Source organism: Macrobrachium nipponense, chromosome 3 (genome assembly GCF_015104395.2).
Source record: "Macrobrachium nipponense isolate FS-2020 chromosome 3, ASM1510439v2, whole genome shotgun sequence".
Classification (NCBI taxonomy): domain Eukaryota; kingdom Metazoa; phylum Arthropoda; class Malacostraca; order Decapoda; family Palaemonidae; genus Macrobrachium; species Macrobrachium nipponense.
The window spans coordinates 50,882,141-50,903,511 of NC_087202.1; the positions used below are offsets into that span (position 1 = coordinate 50,882,141).

The 21,371-nt window shown below is 45.5% G+C and overlaps 1 protein-coding gene across 1 annotated transcript in view; it reads right to left on the reverse strand.

Annotated features, from left to right (window-relative positions):
* Positions 1–21,371, reverse strand: part of LOC135221762 (coiled-coil domain-containing protein 97-like) — a 288,446-nt gene that overhangs the window by 141,083 nt on the left and 125,992 nt on the right. Inside the window, exon 3 of the mRNA XM_064259578.1 lies at positions 360–476. Within this exon, the coding sequence (XP_064115648.1) occupies positions 360–476 (117 nt within the window). The remainder of the gene's footprint in view (positions 1–359; positions 477–21,371) is intronic.

The following is a 21,371-nucleotide window of genomic DNA, read 5'->3' on the forward strand; positions in this document are numbered from 1 at the left end:
TTTGCTCAAAGGGTTCCCGTCTCTCCTCCCTCCATCCCCCAGCCACCCGGTGCCATTTTTACCAAACAGTTCGTAAATCATACACAGAAAAAATGAAATTTAAAAAATTTTACTTCATATAACGTACTGTTTCATTACTTTATACTCTTAATTTAACTTTTGAATACATTAATAATAGAAAATATGTTGAAAGGGGGACTTTTTGGGTTGGCTGGAATGAATGATCTTAATTCCCTTTATTTCTCATGGGGATATTTGTTTCATATTTCGAACAAATTGTACTTCGAACAGCCTTCTGGAACGGATCAAGTTCGAAGTACGAGGTACTACTGTATACTTGGTTGTTATCTGAAACTTACTTTGCTGTATGCTTGTTTATATGTTTTAGTGATTCTGCAACATAGTGGTCAACCTCAGGGTCACCTTCAAACTTTAAGAAGTACTGGAAATGTTCACGTTCAAGATGCTTCCCAAACCTGAAAAAAGGAGTAATACAATTAAGTCAATTATCAGATGATATCAAACTTTTTACGCATCATTCATAAGTTTCATTGCAGAATTAAGAAACAACTGTCGAGATGCAGTTGGCTAGATGCAGGTCATAAATTTAACAGGTTACCTTAGACAATAAAATAAAAGTGCTACCCTGAATGGTAGTTGCTGCTGAATCTACAGCCTGAGCAAAAGTACTTTGCCAAAATGCAATGGATGGAATGTGATTAGCATAATACTATGCATGCATGGCACAGCTTCAGTTGATAAACAATATTCTATTCCAATCACATAACACCAATATATCACTCACCATAATCATGATTAATATGAAAAAAAATGTTGAACATAACTACAAATATTATGAATACGTAGGAGATTAATGCAGTAACTGATACAAGGGGCATCTGGAAATGAAAACCACTCTAAAGGGCCAATATCTAAGCATTTGTAACAGTTCCTGGAGCTTCCCTATAGATGGAGAGCAGAAAATCAGCCCCAATTACCAAGAGGTCTATGATAACCCCTTATCTGATGACTCCCTTGTCAGCTTTGGAAAAGACAGGAAGTAGCTCTCTTCTCAATTCTGGGCAACACACACGAAGCTATCTATGAGACTCTACAAAGGGAATGCCTGCAAATACTGAGTGGTAATCAAAAACCTTCAAATAGTAAATGTTAGTAAATCACAAAACAATTTTTATAATAAGTATCCCAATTTTTTTAAGTAAATTGTATTTTTCCTAAGTACACTATACAAACCTGAGGTCCTTTACAATAGGAATAGGAATTACTTGAGGTGAAGTCTGGATATGGCTACTGAATATTTCAAAGATGGTTCGGTAGTCAACTACTGGCTCGGTAGTCAACTATCGGTTCAGTAGTCAACTACCTGTCTGGTAGGCGAGAGTCCCTCCAGACCGGACATAAACATTCCAATTTGCTTTAGGCCCAGGCGGCATATTAAGGGGTGGCATGAGGTGGGCAATTAGTGTAAAGGACCTCAGGTTTGTACAGTTAGGAAAAATACAATTTACTTTCAAAAACTTATTTGTTCCTTCATAACATACGGAGGAGCCCCCTTATTTGCGTTCTCGGGATTCGTAGACTCACCTACATGAAGATTTTTCTGTGTCACCTATCTAAAAATTATTTGCGGATGTGAATTTTTTCATACAGCAATATTCAGTATTTTCATGTTATTTACTGTATAATATGTGACATTAAATTATTATTACACAGGCAGTCCCAGTTATCAGCAGATTCGGTTATTGGCGATCCGGTTTTATGGTGCTTGTCTTGAGCCATAACCTTGGTCATTTATAGCGCCATAACGTGTTGTGTTCTGGTTATCAGTACCATAGTGCCGATAATAGTTATGGCACCATAACATACCTAATAGAGGTACCATTAACCGGTTATTGGCGCCTTTAGCTGGATATTGGTGCCATTAACTGGATATCAGCGCCTTTAACTGGATATTGGTGCCATTAACCGGTTATCGGTGCCTTTAACTCGATATTGGCGCCATTAACTGGTTATCGACGCCTTTAACTGGATATTGTCACCATTAACCGGATATCGGCGCCATAAATCACTGAGTTTCAAGTTAATGGCAGTTTTCTTTTATCAACACCCCTCCAAGAACGGCACCCCCAACAATAACCGGGGACTGCCTGTAATAATATTAAATCATATGGGTTCTTACTGGTGATGAATGTCGATTACAGTCGACCCTCGCTAGTTGCGGACTCACGATTTGCAGACTCGCCAATTCGCAGATTTTTCTGGACCATATACATATACCCATCGTTCACTGAAAATTCACCTATTCGTGGTATTTTTAACAGATAAATATTCACAAATTACTGTATTTTCATATTATTTTAATTACTAAATGCATGTTTTGTGACAAAGTTATTGAAAAATTAAAGTATAAGCATTTTTAAAGGATTTTTCTTGTGTTTTAACATACAAAATGGGCAGTTCTAAGCATTTTAGAAGGGTTTTAAGTATTCGAGGATCTTAGCTATTCGCGGGAGGGTGTGGTTACCCATCCCCCCCAAATACAGGGGGTCTACTTTATAGATGATGATGATGCTATTAGTTGTGCAGACTGATGATTTACGATGAGGACAGACTGCCCAGTAAAGTAGGAGTTACATCTCCTCTAACAGTGCCTCTTCACCTTCTTCAGGAGGTGGGCTCATCAGAGATTTCAGGAGGCTGCATCATATGAAGGTAGGTGCACATTCTCACGAAGGTGTTATGATAAGGCTTTACTAGTTATCTAACAGTATTGATAAAATTTATGGCCCTTTCTTCATTCGTATCCCATGCCTTGACCATTGTCTGTAGCTGCCTGACTTCCTTGATAAAATTATACAGACCACAAAATCGTTAAAAGTCCTTGTCCATTGGTGGGATAATAGTAAAGAGGACAGCAAGTCTCCATGAGCATTTCCATCTATTCATACTCGTTCTCAAAGCAGGCAACTGCACTTTTAGTCACATAGTAATGGCCTGCTACTTCTTCTGCCCTCTCTTAACATAACAATCATGTCTATTTTTTCCTCATCTGTTAATAACTGTAAGGGCCTTTGATGCTTAGGCTCTTTGCCAGAAGCCTTAGGAGAAGCATAACGTTTAGAGGACATTTTACAGAATGGAAAAAGAAACCCACAAAATTACTGAGTATAAGTTGTTTACTTGTATGCATTTATATAGTATTTTACTCAATACTCAAGTACTCAAGAGATGTGTAGGTTGTCAGACTGGGTCAAGGCCCAGCAGAGCAGTCTTCTGGAACTTCTTGTTGAGCTGTCATTTATGTGATGGCTGTCCTGGTTTCCATTCTCTTGAGAGTTGTTAAACCCCTCTTGTTGCTCTGATATCCTGAGCTGATGATCAACTCTCAAGAGAATGGAAACCAGGACAGCCATCACATAAATGACAGCTCAACAAGAAGTTCCAGAAGACTGCTGGGCATTGACCCAGCCTGACAACCTACACATCTCAAAAGAAACGGCCACAGGTAGGACCTGAAAGTACTTGAGTATTGAGTAAAATGAAGTTTTTATTGTAAAACTAATATTGTAATACCTACCTGAACACCTGAACAAGCCCTGGTCACTTACCAGCCCGAACCATCATTTATTAAAAATTTACCAAATCTTTGGTTAAAATAAACGATCAGTGTTGCCAATCTCCTGTCAAACACCCTCGTTACCTGTTACCAGCCCACAGCTGGTAGCCCTGCCTCACGGGCCGGTCACACCTGCCCTCTCACGTCAATCATAACTCAATAACTCTGTATGAGAGGGGAGGAGGGTGGGAATCATTCAGGTGTTCAGGTAGGTATTACAATATTAGTTTTACAATAAAAACTTCATATTGCAATACACCCCCTGAACACCTGAACAAGCCCAATTAACAACATTAATTTGGAGGTGGGGAATCAAATCTACCCGGCCCTCCACTGTCAATATAATTGAGTATGCGGGTCAGTCTCAAGTTCATTTGTCACTCGTCTAAACTAATCTCCCATGTGTGGCCTTCTAGGCCTCCCATATGTGGAGGGAAAAACTCCCTGCACCTCTACCCTAAGGTCAAAACTCATTGAGTGCGGGAGGGATACAAACCTGTTTCCTCTCAGCTGGCTATGTGCCTCACCTGAGTAGAGGAAAAACTGAAGAACCTCCATGTGGCTCTCGGCCTCTCATGTATGAGGGAATCGAAGGACCTCCCATGTGGCTCTCGGCCTTCATGTATGGAGGAATCGAAGACCTCCCAATGGGGTGGGCTCTCGGGCCTCCTCCATGTATGGAGGGAAAACTGAAGACTTCCTGGGTTGGGCCTCTCATGTACGGAGGAGGACAACCATGTCCATCGGTGCGTCTGCGACGGTGTCGTCGATCGTAGTGATGTCCTCTCTTGTAGTGTTGTACCTGCCTGTCTGAACTCTGCCTGTTGGCACTTGGAAGAATACCCTCAGATAGACCCAGACATGTTCTTTCCTATCTGTCCTAATACTTAAAATCCTCTCGTGATATATCATATCATGAATACCTTATACATATTCCTAATATTCGCTCCCTACTCTAATACTAACTCAGACAGCAAGATTGTTGGGTTTAAAAATAGAATTTAGGCCAATGGCCGAGTATTGGGACCTATGAGGTCAGTCAGCGCTGAAGGGAAATTGACAAAGTTTGAAAAGGTGTGACAGGAAGAAAAACCTCTGTTACACAATGAGTCCAGTGTTAGGAGAGCGTGGAAAATAGGATGAGAAAATATGAAATCAGAAAAGTAAGAGAGAGAGAGAGAGAGAGAGAGAGAGAGAAATACAATCGTCTAGGATAAAGAGAGAATATAAAATCAGGGAAGTGAGAGAGAGAGAGAAATTACAATCGTCTAACATCTCCGTAAATTGCACCCTCTTCTAAGTTAAAAGGGTATTATCTTAACGATAATATACTCGTATAACTCCGTACAGCTATGAACAACCAAACGAGAACTTGTTGCTAATGCGATCGACTACTATAACAACATCCGTTATTGTATTCATCTGCGTGCGACGGTAATTACTGTATTCATGTTATAAATGCAGCTGAAGCTAATAAGGCAAAATTACGTGCATCAGCAACCTGGACAGAAGTCCCGAGCTTTTGTATGAATTCAAACGCAGCCGTGGTAAAAGAAACTAATAGCATGAAAGAGCTCATTACTGTTGTTTTCACACAGACAAAGGATTAATAAAGTATATAAAGTGTAAGGTTCATAATACCTATGAAAAAAAGAGTGAAAAACAAACAGAATCCTAAATTTAACGCCATCTAACCCGAGGGAAAAACTAGCTTCCAATGAGACGTATCAGTCAAATTTTGGTCTTAAATTACATCGCAAGACGAACAGTATGACTTCGTTCCATAAGTTAAGTATCCAGATATTCATTAATATGCTAACTAGGGACAAAAACATTAGCCGAGACCAAGTGATATGGTTGAATCTGGAGCCAAGGAAAAAAAAAATAAAAAACAGACTAGCCGGCATCTTGTCTGTCTAAGCCACACCTCCTTACAATATAGTGCTGTTTGACGACAAGCTAGTGTAATTGTAATTTAATTGAAAAGTAATAAAATAATATTTAAAGGTAATTAAATTAACTTTAATAGGCCTAATATTAATTTCAGTTGTCATTGTAATTTGATAATACGACTGGTAATCATTTGTAACTGTAATTGACATAAGCGCAATGTAATTACTGACGGCAATAGTCTGTTAAACGTATGAAGATGTCATACATACGAATTCCTTATATCTGACATCTGATTATATGCCCCAAGATAGATACCTCATTGACTATGTTAAATGTCAACATAGTTGAACACACGTCTCCTTCAAGACGTTTGTACAAACTTGGCATAAGTGAGTGTGTTGTTACGTTAATCATTTTAGGCAATCAGGAGAGAATGATATGGATACGGCGACGCAAACCCGTATTCGTCATCCGCTGATTCCAGCGTGAATGAGTCGCCAAGTTAGTGTTTATACTACGCTAATATGATGATACATATAATACAATTATAATGCTTTAGTCGGACAGAATCTGATCTTCATTCTGTTCGATTACATTCATATTAATTATCCTCAGATCGGATTCTCGTTCGTTTTCAATTACACCTGTACTGAATTATCCAAAGTCTGAATGCCTTGAGCCTACAGCGTTAGCCAATATAAAAATAACTACCGATATGTCGTACAGCAAATACTTTAGGCTAGGCTAGGCTACTGAATATGCATACGATATATCATCGTGAACACTAGGCTAACCGTAGTTAATTTTATTCGATTTCTCTCCATACTGAATATCGTAAGTCAATATGCATTGAACGGAGAATTAGTTGATATTAACAATTATCGTATCGTATAAGTAGAGGAAAGTAACCTTAAAGACGAAGAAGCATATCTGAAAGACCAACCATGGCCTAAAAGCTTCTGATGCAAGGAACTCGAAACAGGAAAAAGCCTAAAGATGCTCTAAGGACACGGTGCCTCTATAAACTACCACTCTTAATAGAAAACCGACCCGAAGAAGCCTGCACTTCTCTTCCTAAACTAAACACTATGTAGCCTATTATCCCTACTCGTCTATATCTGACCTAAGTTTTTATCATCCTGAGAACTTACACATCGAGGGAAGGGGAATCTGCGGCCAACACTGCCTGCTCCGCTCCAGGGGGGACGGCGGATCCTGCCCTGTGGGCTTGCGGATCCCCATAACCCCCAGCACCGGTTAGGGCTGGTTCTGGAACAGGCAGGGGAGCTGGAAAAGAACGATTAGTAATTTCAGTATCCCTATTGCTCGATCTATCCTCACTTAATCTTGACATAAAATTGGTAACAGAGATGTCATACTCGATGTCGGCCTACTCTCAAGTCTCTTAAAGAGCACTGTCTCTAAGTCTATCTTGATCTACGTTAGTCTCTTCCTGCCTACACTTCTTAATACGAGACCTGTCCTATGTTTGAGATACCCTAACATCTGGTTCAAAGACCACTCCTGACATTCCAAACACCTGGTCTTTACATTATATTGAACAGGTCTACAATTTATGCATAAGGAATGACTATCGTGTCATAGGGTACTCATCCTTTTCTTGCATTGTTGGCAAAGACGATACGTTGTTGAACTTCCGCTCGTCGTTTTCTGTGATGTCGTGGCCGAGAATGCAGTAGTTGTTGTCATAGCTCGTGTTGTTTCTTCCTTTGCAGAATCAATGTCTGATGACAAGGTATTAAGAGCAATCCAACCGTAATCCAAAGGGATGCGTAATTCGTCACCAAAATCAATCAAATCAAAGGTGCAAATGAAGGCCGGGCAAGACCAAAAAGGAGTTCGCTGTGGATACATCTGTACTCCACAGCGAACGATAAGTGATTGACGTGAGAGGGCAGGTGTGACCGGCCCGTGAGGCAGGGCTACCAGCGGTGGGCTGGTAACTAGGTAACGAGGGTGTTTGACAGGAGATTGGCAACACTGATCGTTTATTTTAACCAAAGATTTGGTAAATTTTTAATAAATGATGGTTCGGGCTGGTAAGTGACCAGGGCTTGTTCAGGTGTTCAGGGGGTGTATTGCAATATGATATTGTTATGATACAATAAAGTTTCATACATACTTACCTGGCAGATATATACGATTGAAGACCCACCCAGCCTCCCCGCAGGAGACAGGTGGAAGAGAGAATCTGATTAGAAAACGGGAATGGTTCCTAGTCCTGCCACCCAGAGCAGGGCGGTAGATCACCTGACCTACCTGTAGTGAGTGCCGCGAAATTTGAATTTCTGTCGGGGACGACGGAGTCTATAGCTATGTATATATCTGCCAGGTAAGTATGTATGAAACTTTATTGTATCATAACAATATCATTTTCATACATTCAACTTACCTGTCAGATATATACATAGCTGATTGACACCCTTTGGTGGAGGGCAAGAGACAGCTAACTACTGAATTGACAGGTAAACAACATATGTTGTAGGTATTTATAGACCTTGGTTCCTACCTTATCAGGTGGAAGACTTCGTGGCTACTGCCCAAGAGTCTGCTTCACCTCAAGAGCCTTAGCGAGATAGTGATCTGCGGCCAAGAGTTCTTGTGGGTCTGTCGATGGGGTTTCATCCGCTTACTCGGCAGAGCCTAACTGGCATTTGTCAATGGGTGCTAATCCGCTTACATGACAACACGCCTTCTTTAAGGAGTACACAACCAATCCCGATCACCCGATCCTAACACCCGTGTTAGTTCTAAGATTGCCAAGAGTCATCCCCGAACTCTTAGCAAACAACCAAAAACTCGATAATCACACATACAAAAGCACAAAAAAAAAATTTTTTTGTACCCCTCTAAAAGTCAGTTGCCACTCGATCTCCTAGTGAAGAGAAGTGAAGGTCGCCTGTGCGACATCTGACACTTCCATGCACAGGAAATTCAAGAACACATCCAACAAGAGGGTTACGTACACTTATTTAAGGATCGGTGGTCGCTCCATTACCCAGAACCGTCTGTGCTGACACAAACGGACCTAGAGAATAACATTTCTCATACATAACGCGCACATCCTTTAAGTAATGAGATGCAAACGCTGAGTTGCATCTCCAATAAGTTGCATCCAAAATATTTTTAAGCGACATATTTCTTTGGAACGCAATAGACGTCGCGATTGCCCTTACTTCATGAGCTCTTACTCTTAATAGATTAAAAGAGTCATCTGGGCAGTTCTTATGAGCCTCGGTAATGACACTTCTAACAAAGAAGGCTAAGGCATTCTTAGACATTGGTCTTTTGGGGTCCTTTACTGAGCACCATAGACCGTGTTGCGAACCCCCCAACTGCTTCTTTCTGTCCAGATAGAATTTAAGTGCTCTAACTGGGCAGAGGGATCTTTCTGCCTCTCTGCCTACCAGACTAGTAAGTCCTTTTACCTCGAAGCTCCTGGGCCAGGGATTCGAAGGATTCTCATTCTTAGCAAGAAAGAGAGTCTGGAATGAACAAATCGCAGTCTCCCTTGAAGCCAACTCGTGACTCAAGGGCGTGCAACTCGCTGACTCTTTTTGCCGTAGCGAGAGACAGCAGAAATAAACACTTTCTAGTGATATCTCGAAAGGAAGCCGTGCGTGGTGGTTCGAACTTTTCGGAGGACAGAAATTTCAGGACCACATCCAAGTTCCAGCTTGGAACTCTGGGTTCTACTGACTTTGATGTTTCAAAGGAACAAATGAGATCGTGTAAATCCTTATCATTTGTCAAATCTAATCCTCTGTTTCTGAATACTGCTGAAAGCATGCTCCTGTACCCCTTAATAGTCGGTACAGAGATGGGATTTTTCCCTCAGGAAAAGAAGGAAATCCGCAATTTCAGTCACAGAGGTATTGGAAGAGGACAGCTTCTTCAGCTTGCACCAACTTCTGAAAACTTCCCACTTCGATTGGTACACTCGCCTAGTAGATGATCTGCGGGCTCTGGCAATTGCGCTTGCCGCCTTGCGAAAAAACCCTCTCGCTCTGACAAGTCTTTCGATAGTCGAAAGGCAGTCAGAGCAAGAGCGGGTAGGTTTTGATGGTACCTCTCGAAGTGGGGTTGTTTGAGCAGATCTATCCTGTTTGGAAGAGATCTGGGGAAGTCCACTGTCCACTCCATTACCTCTGTGAACCAAATTCGGGATGGCCAATATGGGGCTATCAGAGTCATTTTGGTTCCCTTCGAGGCCACGAACTTTCTGACTACTTCCCCCAGTATCTTGAATGGGGGAAAAGCGTACACATCTAGCCCTGACCAGTCCATGAGAAAGGCGTCTATTGCATAAGCCCTGGGATCTTCTACTAGGGCGCAAAATGTGTCTATCCTTTTGGAGAGGAATGTGGCGAACAGATCTATTTGAGGCTTCCCCCAAAGATACCATTCTGTAGGAAGGACCTGGAACCTCCTGCTCAGTCTGTCCGCTCTCACGTTCCTCTCCCCTTGGACAAATCTTGTTAGGAGAACTACATTCCTTTGATTCGCCCAAATCAGCAGACCTCTTGCTAGTTCGTATAGGGCGAGAGAGTGAGTTCCTCCTTGTTTTTTGACATAAGCCAGAGCGGTAGTATTGTCGGAGTTTATCTGTACCACTTTGTCTCTGACTATGTGCTCGAAGCTCTTTAGCGCAAGGTGAATTGCTAATAGCTCCTTGCAATTTATGTGCCATGACACCTGTTCTTCCGACCAGGTGCCTGACACTTCTTTGGATCCTAAGGTTGCACCCCAACCTGTCTCCGACACGTCTGAGAACAATGTCAGGTTTGGGTTCCGTACTTCCAGGGATACTCCTTTGTTCTCTTCTAAGGGGGTCAACCACCACCTTAATTGATCTTTTATTTCTGCTGAGATTGGAAACGTGTTCGAGAGTTGTCCTGTCTTCCAACTCCTTCTCAGGAAGAACTGAAGCGGACGGAGATGCAGTCTTCCTAGAGGAAAGAACTGTTCGAGCGACGAAAGGGTCCCCAGAAGGCTCAACCATTCCCTCGCTGAAGTGCGCTCTTTCTCTAAGAAGCTCGATACTGTGGTACAAACTTTCTTTATTCTCTCTTGAGAAGGAAATACTCGAAAACCCCGAGAATCCATCTGAATCCCCAGATAAACCATGTTCTGGCTGGGGACCATCTGAGATTTCTCGAGGTTTACGATCAATCCTAATGATTTCGTCAGTTTCAAAGTTGTTGACAGATCCTCCAAACACTGCTTTTGAGACCTGGCCCTGATGAGCCAGTCGTCCAGGTATAGGGAGACGTTTATCCCTTTCATATGTAGGTGTCTTGACACATTTTTCATCAAGTCTGTGAAGACTTGGGGAGCCGTAGACAGGCCGAAACACAGGGCCCTGAACTGATAGATCCTTCCCTCGAACATGAAACGAAAGTACTTCTTCGACGAATGGTGAATCGGGATGTGGAAATATGCGTCTTGAAGGTCTAGGGACGCCATCCAATCTCCTTGATGGAGTGCTGCAAGGACTGAAGCAGACGTTTCCATGCTGAACTTCTGTTGTTCTACGAATTTGTTCAGCGCACTTACATCCAGTACTGGTCTCCATCCCCCCGAAGCTTTCGCTACAAGAAACAAGCGATTGTAAGACCCCGGGGAGCTGTGATCCAGTACCAGTTCTATTGCTCTTTTGTCCCACATCTGCTCCACCATTTGACGAAGAGTATCCATCAGAACAGGGTCCCTGTATTTGGCAGACAGTTCCCTCAGTGATGTTGTCAAGGGAGGGCTGTCCTTGAATGGGATATAATAACCCTTCTTGATGATCGACATCGACCAAGGATCGGATCCTATGTCTTCCCAGGCTCCCGCAAAGAAAAGTAACCTGGCTCCTACAGGTGTCTGGAGGATAGTTTTTTCATTTTCCCTTCTTAAAGGGACGGAAGGAAGATCTTCCCCTTCTCTCTGTTGTCTTCCTTCTGGCGATAGATCTAGCCGGAGAGCCTCCTCGAAAGGACTGCTGCTGAGCTGGACGAGCCCCTTTCTTTTCCTCACTGGCCACTGGTCTATTCTTCCTTGAAGACTGCCTAAGGAGATCTTGAGTGGCCTTCTCAGTTAGTGAATGAGCAATGTCTCTCACCAACTGAGAAGGGAATAAATGTTCTGAAAGAGGCGCAAACAACAAAGCGGACCTCTGCGAAGGAGAGACGGCCTTAGTGAGAAAAGCACTGTGAACCGCCCTCTTCTTTAGTATTCCCGCACCAAAGAGGGAGCAGACTTCCGCCGATCCATCTTGAACAGCCTTATCAATACATGTGAGGATACTATATAAGGCTTTGGGGTTTAGTTGTTCCTTTTCCTGGGACTTCTTAGCCAGAACCCCAAGGGACCAATCCAGGAAGTTAAATACTTCTAAAGTGTGGAAAAGTCCCTTGAGGAGGTGGTCCATCTCCGAAAGACCCCATGTTGCTCTGGCCGAATTTAAGGCGTGTCTCCTCGAGGAGTCTACGAGACTCGAGAAGTCTGACTCGGCTGAAACGGGTAGAGACAATCCCATATTCTCCCCCGTCTCATACCATATGCCTCTCCTATCCGTTAGTTTAGCAGGAGGCATACGAAAAACAGTCCTTCCTAACTCCTTTTTTGTCTTGATCCAGGAGTCAAGAGATTGTAGGGCCCTCTTCATGGATATGGCCGGCTTCATTTTCAGGAAGGAGGAAGACTTGTGAGCTTTCGTACTTGAAAAGAGAGAGCGTGGAGAAGGAGGAGCAGCTGGAGTCAATGAATCTCCATACTCTTCTAAAAGGAGAGAAGAAAGAACTTTATAATTTGAAAGTCCTTCTTTATTAGTAATCTCGTCCTCCGAGACGTCCTCTAAGTTAATAGGCTCGGAAGGAGAAGGCTCCCTTCTTTCGTCTGTCTCCTCCCTTGATCTCTTCCTTTCCGAAGAAGAAGCACTTCTAATAGGAGAGGGACTAAGAGTTACTCTCTCTCTACGCCTATCCTTAGGAGAGTCATGGATAATTTTAGTTTGATGCCTGGAGGACTTCTGGCGGTTGTCAGGCTCTTCATGTAGAGAATGCGCCTGGCGCTTAGCAGGAGTATCTCGCTCAGAATACTACTGGCGCCTGGGAGGAGTATCGAGATCGGAATACTCCTGGCGCCTGGCAGGCGTATCGCGTTCCGAATACTCCTGGCCCTTGGAAGGCGCATCTAGTTCCGAATACTCCTGGAGCTTGGCAGGAGTATCAATCATGGTAGGCACATTTCGCTTGGCAGGCGCATTGCGCTTAGCAGGCGCTTCACTTCTATCAGGAGCTTCCTCTTCTCCAGCTGGATCTCGGCGCTTGGTTGGAGTTCTAGGTCTTGAACGATGTACAGGAAACTCAGGCTCTTTGCGCCTACTTGGCGCCTGGCTCCTAGCTGTCGCCAGGCGCTTGGCAGGAGTTACTTCCTTTTCCACTTCTCGCCTGTCTAACGCTCCGCTCCCCCCAGAGATGGCTGCCCGTGCGACAACTCCCCTGGAAGGCTCGTTGCGCCTGACAGGAGATCGGTATTTGGATCTTTTAATCGGAAGCCTATCATCCTTCTTACAAGTAGGCTCCTTGGAAAGTACTCCTACCAAAAACGCTAATTGCTCCTGCATATTTAGCAAAATTTTCCTGGTCGAGGACTCGTTCGAATCAGGAGAGGGAGATCTGGCAGGCGCTCGAGGATCTCTTACAGTCCAAGGATCTAACTCCTTCCTAGCCTTCTTTATTACCGAAGGCGCATGTTCTTCAGAGAAGCGCTCGGGGCTAGAATTGAGTTCAGGTTCTTTCCAATTCCTCTTCAGCGGACGGGAAAGCTTTGACTCCTTCCATCCTCCTCTCAGAGAAGGCGAACTAGAAGACGAAAAGCACTCTCGTAGGACGCTTTTCCTATAGCGGTCCCTGGCAGTCTGAGATGTAACAGATTCTGCCGAAGGGACGCCTGATCGTTGGGGATTCTCCACAACCTCCGTAAGGCTTTCGACTTTCCTTCTCCTCTGGGCCAGGGAGCTTGGAAGCGGTCTAGACCTGGGAGCGTCGCAGAGATGACCAGACGCCCCCTCCACCACACTGGGGACACTAAAATCACTTGAAAAACCACATTCACTTTTCTTACCTTCCAATGCTGCCATTTTTTCCTGCATTTTCTGAAGGGAAGCTCTGAGTTCCGCAATTTCCGAAGCAGAATCGGAGGGGTTAGCAACCTGTGAACGGGCTGAAACAGAATGCAAATAATTATCAGAAGAAGAAGCTACAGAACTAGATAGAAGTTCACAAGATCCTGCGGCTTTTGTAAACCGCCTTCCTCTCTCTATCTTTCTCTAACTTCTTCAAGTAAGAAGTTAGATTCTTCCATTCTTGCGCACTCAATCTCTCGCACTCATTACACGTGTTCTCAATCGAACACTCAACCATTCTACATCCACTGCATGTAGTGTGAGGATCTACCGAAGATTTCGGAATCCTCACCTTACAGCCCTCATTCACACACACTCTGAAACTAACACTAGAGTCAGACATATTCAAGAAAATCCAAAGCAAAGTCCAAAAAACAGTCCACGATAGCGAATGCCAAACAACGATCCAAGTACGTCACCAAAAATCAGTCGAAAGATGATCAAAAAGCGTTGAAAAAAGAATTCCGGTCAGGAGGTAGTAACAACAATGTTGACACTACCGGCGACAGAGAGAATCTGATTAGAAAACGGGAATGGTTCCTAGTCCTGCCACCCAGAGCAGGGCAGTAGATCACCTGACCTACCTGTAGTTAGTGCCGCGAAAATGTTATTGTTATAATACAATTAAGTTTGTTCATACTTACCTGGCAGATATATATATAGCTGTATTCTCCGAAGTCCGACAGAATTTCAAAACTCGCGGCACACGCAGTGGGGGGCGGCCAGGTGGGGTAGTACCCATTCCCGCCGCTGGGAGGCGGATATCAGGAACCATTCCCATTTTCTATTCATATTTTCTCAGTGCCACTGTCTCCTGAGGGGAGGTGGGTGGGCACTTAATTATATATATCTGCCAGGTAAGTATGAACAAACTTAATTGTATTATAACAATAACATTTTGTTCATGAAACTTACTTGGCAGATATATATATAGCTGAATCCCACCTTCGGATGGTGGAAGAGACAGAATAGGATTTGTAGGAAACTTAAATTAAGTAGATGATATCACCTTGGTTCCTCACCTGTTAGCAAAGTAGACTCTGTGATTACTGTCACTTCAGCCATGCTTGTGCTTAACCAGAGTTGCCAGCCAGGTGGAGACCTGAGTAGTGCTGGTGCGCTCTGGATGCTCTGTCAACGGGGACGTGACCTCAATGTGACAAGAGCATAGAGCCATACAAATGAGGGCAACGAAGCAACTGACCACCACCTGACCAACTATCCAAGACCCCCTGAACACTAAGCTAAGAGATGGGAGGTCTTCACCAAAGCCTCACCACAACCAAAAAACACAACAACTAAAACCTAACCTAAAACCTAACTAAAGGATAGGGAGAGAGCTACCTTCAGCCCCCAAGACTGTGTCTGCAGAAACGTATGGCCCAAGAGAACAACAGTCCTCGTATATCGTTCTCACATCTCTCAAGTAGTGTGAGGCGAATACTGAATTGCTCCTCCAAAAGGTGGCGTCAAGGATGTCCTTGATCGACATGTTCCTTTGGAAGGCAAGCGAGGTTGCGACAGCTCTGACCTCGTGAGCTTTCACTCGCAAGAGGCTCAAATCGATCTGTGTGGAAGACGAATGAGCCTCTTTAATGACGTCCCTCCCCAGAAAGAACGCCAAAGCGTTCTTGGACAATGGTATATCGGTCGTTTAACCAACCGAACACCAGAGATTATCTGAGGGACCTCGTACCTCTTTAGTCTTGTGGACATAAAACTTTAGAGTCCTGACAGGGCACAGGACTCTCTCAGGTTCTTGGCCCACAAGGCTTGTCATACCCTTGATTTCGAAGCTCCTTGGCCAAGGGTTCGACGGGTTTTCATTCTTTGCTAAGAAAGTGGGACTCAAAGAGCAGACAGCGTTGTCCCCTTTGAAGCCCACTCTCTTACAAATGGCCTGAATTTCGCTAACTCTCTTCGCCGTCGCCAGAGCAGTTAGGAAAAGAGCCTTCTTAGTCAAGTTCCTAAGAGACGCTTCATGTAGAGGTTCGAAAGGACTCGACATTAAAGTCTAAGGACTAAATCCAAGTTCCAAGAAGGAGGCCTCGCCTGAGGTATCTTGGATGTCTCAAATGATCTCAGGAGATCGTGAAGATCCCTATTATCAGACAGGTCAAGTCCTCTGTGTCGGAAGACTGCCGACAGCATACTCCTATATCCCTTGATGGTCGGACAGCCAGCTTCTGTACATTTCTTAAAAAATAGCAGGAAATCGGCTATCTGGCTCACAGAGGTAGTGGAAGAGGAAATTCCCTCCTTTCTACACCATGCCCTGAAGGAAGCCCACTTCGACTGGTAAACAGCTCTCGAGGACGTTCTCCTAGCATTGGCGATCGCCTTTGCAGCTGCTCTAGAAAAACCTCTCGCTCTGGCCAGCTTTTCGATAGTCTGAACGCAGTCAGACCCAGAGTGGAGAGGTTTCGGTGATATCTTGCGAAGTGGGGCTGTCTGAGTAGATCTTTCCTCCAGGGCAAGCTCCTCGGAAAGTCTATGATGAATGACATTACCTCCGTGAACCATTCCTTCGCGGGCCACATCGGGGCGATCAGGGTCAACCTCGTCCCCTCCGATGCCGCGAACTTCCTTACTACTTCCCCCATGATCTTGAATGGCAGGAAGGCATACAAGTCTAGGTTCGTCCAGTCCCAGAGCAGAGCGTCTATCGCGACTGCTCCCGGATCCAGCACAGGGGAGCAATAAAGAGGCAACCTCTTTGTTCTCGACGTCGCAAAAAGGTCGACTAGCGGACACCCCCACAGCCTCCAGAGCTCTCGACAGACGTCCTGGTTGCAAACGTCCATTCCGTCGGCAGGACTGATCTTGTTCGGCTGAGAAGGTCTGCTCTGACGTTCTGGACTCCCGCGATAAATCTCGTCAGGATCCTTATCCGTCTCGCATCTGCCCACAGCAGAATCTCCCTCGCTAAATAAAACAGAGGACGGGAGTGTGTACCTCCCTGCTTCTTTAGGTACGCCAGGGCTGTGGTGTTGTCCGAGTTGACTTGGACTACTTTCTCTGCCACCTTTCGTTGGAAGAACTTTAGCGCCAGAAAAACCGCCGCTAGTTCTTTTACATTGATGTGCCAGGACACCTGTTCCCCCCTCCAGGTGCCTGACACTTCCTCCCTCCCAGTGTTGCTCCCCATCCCGACACCGAGGCGTCGGAAAACAACACTAGGTCTGGGCTCAGAAGCTTTAGGGACAACCCCTCTCGAAACTTCCGAGGATCTAACCACCATCTTAGATGGTTCTTCACCGATTTGGTGATGAAAAGGTCGCATTCAGATCCTCTCTGACTCTCCATTCGTCTGCTAAGAAAAACTGGAGAGGTCTGAGGTGAGTCTTCCCAGGGAAACAAACTTTTCCAGCGATGAAATGGTTCCCAGCAGACTCATCCATTCCCTCGCCGAGCAAGCTTCCTTCCCCAGGAAGGCCGAAAACTCTCTCTAAGCCTTGCAGCTGTCGTTCCTGGGACGGAAACGCTCGAAAAGCCACTGAATCCATCTGAATCCCCAGATACACGATGGACTGTGTTGGGGTCAGATGCGACTTTTCGAGGTTGACTAGAAGTCCCAGGGACTTCGCCAAGGCCAACGTGAAGTGAAGGTCCTTCAGACACCTTTCTTCTGACGATGCTCTGATAAGCCAATCGTCGAGATTACAGGGACACTCTTATTCCTGCAGAATGTAACCATCTCGCTACGTTTTTCATGAGCATGGTAAATACCATCGGAGCCGTGCTTAAACCGAAACAAAGGGCTCGTTTGGAATTGCCAAACTTTGGTCCCTTTCAGCATAAACCTCCCAGAAAACTTTCTTGAAAGATGGGTGGGATAGGCACGTGAAAGTATGCGTCCTGTAGGTCCAAGGACACCATCCGTCGCCCGGTCTTAAGGCTCCTAGAACCGACTGAGGTGTTTCCATCTTGAATTTTTTCTTTTCTACGAAAAGATTCAGGCTGCTTTACGTCCAAGACTGGACGCCACCCCGACGACTGCTTTGGTACCAGGAAAAGTCTGTTGTAGTATCCTGGTGACCCCAGGTCTAAGACCTGCTCCACCGCTCTTTTCATGATCATTTGTTCCAAAAGATCTAAAGAACCTGCTGTTTCTCCCCTTGATACGACGGGGAAAGATCTCTGGGAGTCGTTGAAAGAGGAGGAGGGTCTACAAAGGGATCTTGTACCCCTGTTCTACTATCTTGAGGGACCACGCATCTGTATCTCTCTCTCTCCACGCACCCGCAAAGAAACTTTTAGCCTGGCTCCGACAGGCATCTGAAGGACTTTCTTCTCATTTAGAGGATTTAGGTTTGAAGGAACCTCTTCCTCTTGCAAGTCCTCTCCCTCGAGGAGCAGCTCTCGAGGGAGGAGCGCTACGAAAGGGTTTAACCTTCCTAGGAGGTCGTCCAGACGACGACGTGATAGGGACTGCGGGACGTCTAGAAGACTGGGCCAAGAGATCCTGGGTAGCCTTCTCTTGTAGGCTCACTGCCAGGTCCCTTACCATAGCCTGGGGGAAGAGATGGCTCGAAAGAGGTGCAAAGAGAAGCTCTGCTTTCTGCGATGCAGAAACAGACCTCGCTGTAAAATTGCATAAGAGCGCTCTCTTCTTGAGGAAAGCAGTGCCGAAATGAGACACTAACTCTTCCGAACCATCCCTGACGGCCTTGTCCATGCATGACAACACATTGGACAGCTCCCCCCAGACTCAAAGAATCAGGACTCCTAGATTGAAGATCCAGGACTCCTAGGCACCAAGTCTAGGAAGTTAAAGACTTCCAGAGTCTTTAACAGACCTTTCATGTGATGGTCGATCTCCGTTGGTGTCCAAGAAATCTTCACGGACGCTAAAAGGGATCTCTTCTGGGCGTCTACCAGACTAGCAAAGTCCCCTTGGAAGAAGACGGGATCTTAACTCCTACTTCAGATTTGGTCTCATACCAAATGCCGCCTTTCCCACTAAGTCTTGAAGGAGGAAGGGCGAAAGTCGACTTGCCCTGATCCTTCCGACGTTCCATCCAGTCCTGCAATTTCTTGAATGCTCTCTTAGTGGACAAGGAAGTCTTCATCTCCACCACTTCCGAAACCTTGCCCGACTTCGAAGACGAAAACTGAGAGGGCGGAGACTTAGGAGCTGCAGGCTGGAACTTCTCCCCAAACAAAGAACGTAAAAGTCGTACCAGCACCTTGTAGTCGGAAACCGACGAAACTGACGGCTGTTCTTCCTCCACTGAGTCAGCCGGACTACTATGTTCTCCTTCCTCCCGAAGAGGCAAAGGAGATAGAACCTCTGGAGAGGGCGTGCGCCCAACGGGTCTAGCCTTCAACAAAGGCTTTCGAGGAAGACTAACATCAGCCTCTTCAAAGCGACCGACCTTCTGTCGATCTTTAGAGCTCGAACCACGAAAAGCGTCCTGACCGCGCTGCGCGTCAAGAGAGGAAACTCTTAGTCTTTCTCGAGGAGCGTCCTTACGTTTGACGCTCAAGCGTCCAGCTTTCGCTTTCAAAGCGTCCTTCTGAGCGCTCTCAAAAGCCTTCTCCACAGGCAAAGCGTCAAACAAGCATCCCCGACGCTTCAGCGTCTTCAAAAGCGTCCTGCCGAGCGTCTTCAAAGCGTCCTCCAAGGCGTCCTGTCGAGCGTCCTCAAAGGCGTCCTGACGTGCGGGCGGAGACAGCGACGAACGAGGAGACAGAGAAGGAGACTGCCTCGTCCTCTTGACAGGCAGTCTAGCGTCCTTCCTTCGCTTAGGCTCAACTGCTGCTGGGCGAGTCTTCCGAGCCATTAAGGTCGACAATTGGTCTCGAAGCGACGCAAGAATACTCTTCGTAGGTGAAGAACCGAGAGGAGGTGAAGGGCTGCGCCTGCGAGAAGACGAGGGGCGGGGGACGCCTCCTTCCTTCTCACAGGAACAGCAACCTGCCTCTCCGAGGCGCGAGAGAAGCGCTTCTCAGCGTCGTCCTCGGACGACGTCCTACCTCTCTTCTGAGGAGGAAAACGCGTCAATACGACGCAGGCGAAGACCGCAACGAGAGCGGAGAGAGGGGACGTAAAGCGTCTCTCTAGTAAAAGTCCTTTTCAACGGGACGCGAGTCACTCCGAGAGCTCCAACCCTTGCGCGGGGAGGGCGCCTCGTGGACGAAAAAAACAGTCCTTGAAAGGATGCGAGCCTGAGCACGCTCTTGGCAGCCTGGGAAGCAGCAACAGGTCCTGCCGAAGGGACGCCAGATCGGTGGGGGAGCCCACCCCCGATAAACCCTATTTGCAGGCTTTCGACATTGCCCACTCCCTGAGGTCTGGGAGTCCAACAGAGGTCTAGACCTAGAGGCATTATGGGGCCGATCTGACGCCCCCTCCACAACACTAGGGGCACGATCACACACTTTACTCGAGCCGTTTTCAAGGGCCAACACTTTGGACTCTAGAGTGCGCAATGACTCTAGAATCAGAGAAAGGGCATTACCTTCTCCAGACACAGAACTAGGGCCCTCAGCAACAACACAGGATTAGGTTGAAGCAAATTCTACTGGTGTTAATATAGGCGAAATGTTACTTCCCTTACCTTTCGTAGAACCGCTCTTAGAGGAAGACCTCCTGAGCCTATCGCGCCTTTCCCAACCACTTTTACTGCCGATAGGAATTCATACACCTTCCATTCATCCTCAGTCAAACTTTTTGCATTCAATGCAACGATCAACCAGCAAACAAACATGCCCCCTACACCCCATACATACTGTGTGGGGGTCTACCGATGATTTCGGTAGCCTCACCTTGCAATCACTCCTCACACACACTCTGAAGCTCACTGACTTGATCCCGACATCACGTTCATAGAAAAGCCATCCCAAATCCAAAAACAGTCCACTATCGCGTATGCCAATCCAACAATCCAGAGTCAAAACCAAAAAGTCAATCCAGATACTTATAACGAGTCAAATCCAAAAATCCTGGCGGAGGTCTGTAAACAGGTGTTTACCGACCTGGCGACAGAAAAAATATGAATAGAAAATGGGAATGGTTCCTGATATCCGCCTCCCAGCAGCGGGAATGGGTACTACCACCTGGCCGCCCACTGCGTGTGCCGCGAGTTTTGAAATTCTGTCGGACTTCGGAGAATACAGCTATATATATATCTGCCAAGTAAGTTCATGAACAAATTTGAATTTCTGTTCGGGGACGACGGAGTCGATAGCTATGTATATATCTGACAGGTAAGTTGAATGTATGAAAATACTATGTAAACAAGTTATACTCAGTAATTTTGTGGGTTTCTTTTTCCATCTTCAGAAGAAAACTGGAAGAAGTTTTTGCTTGATTTTACAGAATAATCTTAGTCCATAGCATACATATACCGTACCACACATGCAAAACACGCACAAATGATAGAACATTGAACTGTGTTGGGTCAACTGCGCATAACTTGCGCATTGTTATTCTGCACATGCTGTAAGATTTATGAAATGTTTTGCTTTAAGATGATTTCTAAATATGATATTGTTATGATACAATAAAGTTTGTTCATACTTACCTGGCAGATATATATAGCCTATAGCTGTATTCTCCGAAGTCCAACAGAATTTCAAAACTTACGACACACGTAGTGAGAGGCCAGGTGGTTAGTACCCATTCCCGCCACTGGGAGGCGG